At 35.1% G+C, this 9,349-nt stretch overlaps 1 protein-coding gene across 4 annotated transcripts in view; it reads right to left on the reverse strand.

Moving 5' to 3' along the window:
• Positions 1 to 5,472, reverse strand: part of LOC149793542 (uncharacterized) — a 69,968-nt gene extending 64,496 nt beyond the window's left edge. For all 4 annotated transcript variants that reach the window (XM_089967518.1, XM_089967517.1, XM_089967515.1 and 1 more), the window contains exon 1: positions 5,295 to 5,472. In XM_089967518.1, the coding sequence (XP_089823644.1) occupies positions 5,295 to 5,320 (26 nt within the window). In that variant the 5' untranslated portion in view covers positions 5,321 to 5,472. The remainder of the gene's footprint in view (positions 1 to 5,294) is intronic.
• Between the last annotated feature and the right edge of the window lie 3,877 nt (positions 5,473 to 9,349).

Genomic DNA, 9,349 nt, shown 5'->3' on the forward strand with positions numbered 1-9,349 from the left:
TCCAAGAACCGTTACTGGGACAATAACTGCTATAGTGAATATAGCTCGAGATCATTCTTGTCATGACCGAGCCAATCTTGTTTCAGTATATAAGACTTAGAATTTTGTCGGTGAATTCCACATCATCGTTGTGGAAATAATCCCTAGGTGTAGTCTGCGACTTGGCATTTGCCCTTCCTCACGCAATGGTTTCAAACTGTTTTCAAGCTGGATCTAGTGCACCAGGATGGTTATATTTCTAATTTTGTAAGCAAGAGCGAGTTCTTTACAATAAACAATCAGGAAATAGGTAAGCTTGTCCTGTCACTATAACTCATGTCCTGATGTCAGATCAGTTGGATGAGCGTAATCTCAGCCTTGAAAAGTATGAATGAATTTAAAGCACTTAATACAAGAATGACCTGTTCTTCAGAGTGCAAGATCTACGTTCATGTAGAGAAATAGTAGTTCAAATATCAATAACTAAATGACCCTTATAAAACTAGTATCAAGATGATAATACACATAATATAGATATACATAACACCTCCCACCATTAAGTAATAAATGACATGTGCAATAAAACTTTCTTTTACATATTAGTCAAATTACGAATAATTAATATCGCATTGGAATATATCTCACGACTGACACAACGTGTTTACAGAACAAAGCAACAAGGTACCTATATACACGTGAACGTGCCTATGCAATCAAGTTTTGTTTCCCTTCATGCGCAAAACGTCGGTGTTGCATGCCTGCAACATAAATTACACATTTACAATCTATATGTCTTCTTTTTAGTTTCTTATTTGAAATTAAAGATGTGATCACTGAATGCAACAATCGGAGAAGGAGCGGAACAAATTACACTTCAAAGTGTTGCAAGCCAATATGAAACCTAAAGATTCCTTCTCGATAGTGGACTAATTTATATGATGCTAGTTTAATATTCTTTTTAAAACAGCACGCCATTATTGTATTCCTGTGTCAACACTCCATCAAGACCATCATCACGTGCATCAACAGGCTTTTCAACTGGTGCACTCATGAGTATAATCTTTATTATATCAAAAGCCTCCTGATATCTAACATAACATTGTAACTTGGTTTTGTCACTTAACATATTGGTCAAGAGTTACGCACGTATGGACAAATTAGAACAATATTCCCAATGATGTCAAGCCATACCCAGCAATCGCTTCACTTTTTTTCCTACTAATAAGCACTGGAAATTCAGAGATAACTTGAACTTTTTATTTCTCTATGTCTTAGTTCACCGTTTCACACAACATGTCCTAAATATATAACACAAACATAGCAAAATTTAATTTTACTTAAATTAATAGTCAAATTTGCATCAATGAGTCGATCATAGATCTTACGAATGGTTGTCGAGTGATCTTTTACGGTGTTGTTGCAGATTATAACGTTGTCAATGTAAGCGTCACAATTACCTAGACCAGATGTTATCATGTCCATCAAACAGTGAAACGTCCAAGGGTAACATCTCGTCCTGAATAGCATTACCTTGTGAAGGTAAAATCCACCTGGAGTAACGAATGATGAAGGTTTTTTTTGTGCTCATTCCGTAATTGGAATTTCCTAGAACCCCTTCATAATGTGAAAATAATTTAAATTCAGTCATTGCAATAGGAGATTCGTCGTATTGAAATTGAATCTGTGTTGGTGACACTGTTCCTTTTTATATAATCAGTATACATACGTAAAGTATTGTCTGGTTTCCGCACCAGGCTACCTGTTTATATGTACTTAGGATGAAGCCATTCTCTAACAAAATATTGAATTTCCTTCTTCAAACTGTCTTGTTTGAGAAGTTTCATACTGAAAGCATATTGCTTCACATGTGTAGAATCTACAATTTTATAGTCATTGTAGATTGTATTTGTTGATGTTGCAAATATGGAAACAATTGCTCATATTCCCTAAATGGATGTTTTAATTTGTGTGGCAGCAGATGCTAACGTTTCTTGTCCAGATTGTCCAATATTTCAGAATTGCAAAGATTGGTTACCCAAAATTCATTAGTCCTATTTCATGTCAACTATAAAATCAATACTGTGTGGGACAGGTATATATACATTGTTTGGATGATTTATATGGCTATCACTAGCAACATGTTCCTTTAACACGTGTATATGAAAAAAAAATCTGTATTGTCATTTAAGGATTGTTAATGTTGCAATGTAAGACATTTTCTTTCTCATTTTAATTTAAGCCATGTTCTTTCTAATTTTCGAATGAATATAATACCTATCCTGAAGAGGTTCTAAAACTGATTCCCTAACAGCAAACACCAACGAATGAAGATCATTGTTCCAATCAGTTTCTGTATCAAAGCAATACGAAGTAATTGTATTCTGAAAATTATGATGAAAGTTTAACAACGCCCCTTGGTTCTCAGGATGATAAGCATAAGATATAGACTGTTTGATGCATAATTAATGCACTGCTTTCTTGACACATCAAGACAGAGCTTTTGAGCCCTCGATCAGATTCAACAGACTAGTGCAGGCCACAACGTGTATCATTACAGAAGCAGTCGCCTCAGAAAGACCATAATGCTTGGCAAGCTCAATGACCTCATCCATTGTAAGGAACCAAACACATCCATGGGTAGGATCTGACAATAGTCCCCTACTTTAGATCGCATGGTGAAAGCTTGTTGATTTCACAATAAATTTCCCAAATGTGGGAAATTATAATACCAGAGACTATGACAATTTCAAAACAAAGTCAAATTTAAATTTCTAAAACAATTATCATTTCTATGAAATATTCTGAAGAATGTCAAATCCCGAAAAGAGTCTCAAAATTTTCCTTTTACAGCTCTATGGTCTTAGACTAAGTAACAAAAGGATTGTTTAGTAAGATTAAAGATATAAAACTATTTCCCTAACATACAAAGTGAAAAATTAAAAAATAACTTGTATAATGGTTAATGACATCCTAAATAGGCCTACATTTTCCGCCAAGTAAGAAGGTATCGAATAATCCAAAGGATTCAAATAGTATTCCGAATGATGTTGACTAGTGTGCTGATGTACCAAAAATACTAAAGAATCACATATAATCCAAAAATGTATTTAAGTGAATTCATAGCAACTCAAAAATTGTTATAATTGTAATGATCGAACAGTTATGAAATCAGTAAATGGATGAATTACTTAAATGAATCTCCTCAAGCAAACAACACATTTTCTTCGAAGACTGATATTCATACTTGGAATAAATAATTTAGTAGAAAAGCAAATATGATATAAATAACCAATACATAATACAAATGATAGACGTATATTCATTATATAAGGATCATAACTAGCACAATAAGGCCATACGCTTTTCATTAACCAACCGGAAATTAGGTAAGCTGGGTCTATCACTAGAACTCATGTCCTGAAGTTAGATCCCGTGATGCTTTCTTATATAAGAGTACAACTCAAACTTGCAACATATGAATGTACTGTACGCACTTAATGTAATGTGCACAATCTATGACCATATAGAAAATTAGTATTTAACATAACAATAGCTAAATAACCCATATAATATTATTACTATGAAAATAGCACACGTAACATAGACATACAGATATCTATCTATCTCTCTATCGATCGATCGATCTATGTATGTATGTATGTATGTATGTATGTATGTATGTATGTATGTATGTATGTATGTATGTATGTATGTATGTATGTATGTATGTATGTGTTAACGAATGCAAATCATATGGCAAATAAGAGTCCTTTCAAGTGTACTGGATCAAGCAAGAGATAATATTGAAGAATGCTAGCTTGACAGACCTAATATTTAAATGCAAATGATACAGGTTACAGATTTTTTACTTCGTACGTTACGGAGCTCCGAATCCAGGTATAGCTCTTTCCGTTCTGTCTGGTGTATATTTACAATTTTCTATAATTAAATCTATATACCTTGATTCCTTTCATAGGAATCCTGAATGACTGTAGATACATGATAATTACTAATTTGTTATGCGAGTGTGTCTGCTACACACGTGTGCATTTAACACTGCTTGAGTAACATAATTTTTGGTGATGTTTGCTTAGTCGTTAGGGAATATGGGGTCGTGTGTGCAGGAAAGGCGATGGGTACCGTTTATCCGCGGCCTGGGTTCGAATCCTCGTCGAGTACGAATTACAAATTATCTAACCAGTACGATAGTTTTATTTGCACTAAAATATTAATTCTGTCTGCTATCATCAAGCATTCTTCTATTGGAATCAAGGATATCACTTTCCGTTCTATCTGGTATATAGTTATAATTCTCTGTAATTTTGTATACCTTGATGTCTTTCATAACATTCCGGAATTACTGTGTAGATACATGATAATTAATTACTAGCTCGTCATGCGTTTTGTCTGCTTCACACGAGTGCATATAACACCGACTAAGAAACATCATTTTTTAGGGATGCGTGCTTAGTCTTGTGGGAATATGGGCTTGTGTGTGCAGGTAAGGCGATAGGTGTCATTTACTTGTGGACGTGGGTTCGAATCTCCGTAGAGTGCGAATTAAAAGTTTTCTAACCTGTATGATTGTAGTATTTGTATTGATATCAATTATGCCAACTATTATTATGCATTCTTCTATAGGAATCCAGGGATAGTACTTTCCTAGATATCTGATATGTATTTATAATTCTCTATAATTAATTATATATACCTTCATTTCCTTCATAGGAATCCTGGATGACTGTGTAGATACATGAGAAATAATTACTAGGTTGTCATGCGAATGTGTCTTCTACACACGAGTGCATATAACACACTGCATATAACACCGATTGAGTAACATCTTCTTTTAGTGATGTTTGCTTCGTCGTGAGGGAATATAGGCTCGTGTGTGCAGCAAGGCGATGCTTGCCGTTCATCCGCGAACCTGGGTTTGAGTCTCTGTACAGTACGAATTAAAATTTCTCTAACCTATATGATATTAGTATTTGTATTAAATATTAATTATGCCTACTATCATCAAGCATTCTTTTATAGAATCCAGGGATAGCACTTTCCGTTCTGTTTGGTGTATAATTACAATTCTCTCTCTCTCTCTCTCTCTCTCTCTCTCTATATATATATATATATATATATATATATATATATATATATATATATATATATATATATACACGAATTACATAATACACATCTATGAAATGCAAAGGAGAGCTAACGAAAGACCCATGTGTGGCTAGTCAATATGTTTATACCGTTTCAATATGGCGAACTGACAGCCGATAGAAAAGCTCATACTCCTACGATTTACTTACCTATACAGTGTCACATTCATTCTCATGACCTGCTTGTGTATGTGTTTTTTTCTGTTAATTCCAGAATTAGAAACTACGGTTTGGTAGTTGAAGTTACAGAATTCCTTGTTACAACTTAAATAATGAATACGGCAGAGAATACGAGTATTGCACGTTTACATATGGTAATTGGCTGCTATGTAACAAGATACGAACGAGAATGGCGGTTTCTTCACGGAATGAAACGGTGCATATAATAAATAAAAATAGCAGGTCGAATTTTGAACATGTATTTCAATTTTATGTTCGCGTGGTTTTCAGAGAAGTCAAATAATTGTTGTGACACTGCTTTGATCCATACAGTTAATATAGAGGACTGGAATACATAAATTGAGCATGATAAGGTCTGATAAATAAAATATTTGTAACAAATGAATTCAAAGAAACGAAAATGAAAGCATACTGTTCGTTAAAGTATGGCCACCTTGCAGGCAAGCGTTTTCGTAACATAAATATCGCATTACTTTGAATAACATATATGTGATAATTAGCAGCGCGTTTGTGGCAGACACCAAAGGAAAACAAAACTACATATTTTTGTCAACAAACTTTGAAGCAGTGTACATAAAAAAAGGAATTGGAATTCGAATTAAGTGAATATGAATGTCGCTGACAGAAATCATTGATCATATAAGTGACATCGGGAAGTGAATTATGATTTTACAAACAATTTAGCAGTTTTTTGCACATACTGTTAGCAAATAAAATGCATTTTAGTCCGTCCTGTAAACCTTGAGAGTAGCTCCTATGAATAATGGTATGGAGGCCTATACTGGCCAAAATCATTTCATGAAAAGACAGAATGACGCAATTGTATTTGTCTATTCATAATATCAAGCATAGACATAACGTCAGTGACAAATATCATGATCAAACCAGAGGTGAAACGTTTGTATGATTTTATTAGATTTGTTCACACGTTATTATGATTGTTATCTATCTATCTATCTCTCTATCTCTCTATATATCTATTTATCTCTCTATATATCTTTCTCTCTCTATCTATCTCTCTCTATCTAATATTATATCTATCTATATACGTGCCTACCTGGCTAGGTTCAATTTTAAGTTTTAACGAAACCATGGCAAATAGACCGTAACATTTCGCCGTTTCCATTTACGATTTTTAGTATACAAATCTACAATTGGTCACCATACTATATTATCTGGGAGCCCCGAGTGGCCGAGTGGTCTGAAGCGATCTCCGTTACGGATCATTGCCATTTCACCTCTGCCTGCGTGGGATCGAGTCTCGGATTCAGCCAATGTGGTTATGTCGGAAAGCTTGCCAGTAGCTTCTCGTGGGTCGGTGGTTCTTTCTGGGGTTTTCCCGGGTTCTTCCTCCATCAATAATACTGGCCGCCATGTATAGCATATCGTGTGCTGAAAAATGGCGTTAAACCCAACAACAACATCAACAACAACATCAATTATATTATCTAGTGTGTTCCCGCTAGTAAAGAGTTGAGGTTTTAGTTATGCAATTATTCAACACTCAAGCCTTACAATAAAGACTGCGTAACTTGAAACGTACAGCTACGTGTTACAGGATTCGTTAATAAAGGAAATAGGTCATTACTATTCATATATATATATATATATATATATATATATATATATATATATATATATATATATATATATATATATATATATATATATATATATATATATATATATATATATATATATATATATATATATATATATATGTATATATATATATATATATATATGTATATATATATATATATATATGTATATATATATATGTATATATATATATGTATATATATATATATGTATATATATATGTATATATATATATGTATATATATATATATGTATATATATATATGTATATATATATATGTATATATATATATATATATATATATATATATATATATATATATATATATATATATATATATATATATATATAAATATATAGCCATTTTTATGATCAGAGTTCCACACAGTGCCCATTTGTATTGAATTATTCATTACCAATTGCCCCTAGCGAGATGTAGTAGTCACAAGACGAGATATTAGCTCATGCATTGTGTCTATTAATAACTGAAGAGGACAAAAACACAAGGGGGAAAATACCAACGTTATAAAGGCTTGCAAGACATTAAATCGCAATATATAAAAACATCCTGAAGTAAATTATAGTCCACCGTGTCATTCCATGGCAAACCTCTCTCAAATCACAGACTGAACTCATTTGATTGTAGTTTACACATCAACGATGGGTAGCCAGACTGACAAACGCACCGCTCTATAAGCCTGAACTAAAACATTCCCTTACACCAATTCCACATATCCCATACCATACAACCAAAAGAGATAGTTGCGCAGACTTAAAATAAATTATTTTACTTTGTGTTACAATCCAACACACTATTACAAACAAAACACATACTTCATACCATCATATATTGGAGAAGCGAAACCTTTTTAAAAAACATGCTAAATTACATACAATCACCAAAATCCACCAACCATACTATCACACAAGCAAAGTTAGGAAGTGTTTATAGTCACTCTTTAAATCCGTACACACACACACACACACACACACACACACACACACACACACACACAATCACATTCTTACAAAATATTTTAAGGGGCCCCGAGTGGCCGAGTGGTCTAAAGCGCTCTCCGTTACGGATCACTGCCATCTCACCTCTGTCTGCATGGGTTCGAGTCTCGGATTCGGCCAATGTGGATATGTGAGAAAGCTTGCCAGTAGCTTCTCGAGGGTTGGTGGTTCTTTCCGGGGATTTCCCGGGTTCTTCCTCCACCATTAATACTGGCCGCCATGTATAGCCTATCGTGTGCTGAAAAATGGCGTTAAGCCTCACAACAACAACAACAAAATATTTTGACAAACTGATTAGTCTTACCTTTCTAGAGATCTGGTTAGCCCTAAAATGAACTGCTTTCCAACCCCGTACACCTCGTCAATTACTGCACCTGCTAGGCAAAGCAACACTCACACACACACACACACACACACACACACACACACACACACACACAATGGTGACTCCAGTTATTATACCAATCCAATCTTAATGATGGTAGCGCAGGTGGGGATGGCTGGCTTCACTATCCCAATTCCCAGTTTTAGGTATAGTGAAGTTTCTTTCCCTCCTTATTCTACTTTGTTCCTGCAGATGTGGACGTAGAGGCTCCCTCTCCCGTTACTCTCTATCCAGTTCTGCATTTCAATTCTCGATCTGGAGGACGGCGACTCTCGATATTGGTGTTTGACTTAGTGGTGGTGGTTGTGGTGTCCTCAATACTGGCTTTACGTCATATTTTTGACTCATGATGAGATGGTGCAGTACCCTTTCTTGTCTTTCCTCCTCTTGCTTTTTCTGTTTTTCTTTCTCCTCCATTCCAATCTTTGCCCTTTCATGGATAGCCTCCAAGGTCAGCTCTTTTAGCAGGCGAGCATATTCCAGGTGAATCTGGAGCTCGAGCATGTTCTGGATTATACTTACTTCTTTGCAGTTGACACGTCAACGATGGGTGTCCAGACTGTTGTTGTTGAGTTGAATTAAAGTGGTGTGCGCTCGCATTGAGCATGTACCACTGGTTTATGATGCCACAGGCACCTTTTTCATTACTCCTGGGGGAAGGAATAGTGCCACTTCCTCCAGGCGTTTATGTGTTCACAGAACACTTATTGATTGGGCCGTCAGGTCGAAGTACTATTTGTGTATGTATCGATCTAATTGTAAGGCCTAAATTGAGTGTGATTGGACCCAGCACACACTTAGTGTTCAGTTGCATTTTGCTGAGACTAGTGGGATTGGACCCGATGTGTCCAGACTGACGAACGCACAGCTATATATTCGTGAAGCGCGGACCTGAAGGAAACCACCCCTCACCCAACAATACACACACCACACCACATTGAAAACATCATTCATTTTTTCATTCGACCCTAAGTCGCTATACAAACAAGAGGGTTTCTTTCGCCACTCATACGTCAAACA

The sequence above is a fragment of the Sinohyriopsis cumingii genome, chromosome 8, assembly GCF_028554795.1.
Source record: "Sinohyriopsis cumingii isolate HCF-2022 chromosome 8, ASM2855479v2, whole genome shotgun sequence".
Taxonomy (NCBI): domain Eukaryota; kingdom Metazoa; phylum Mollusca; class Bivalvia; order Unionida; family Unionidae; genus Sinohyriopsis; species Sinohyriopsis cumingii.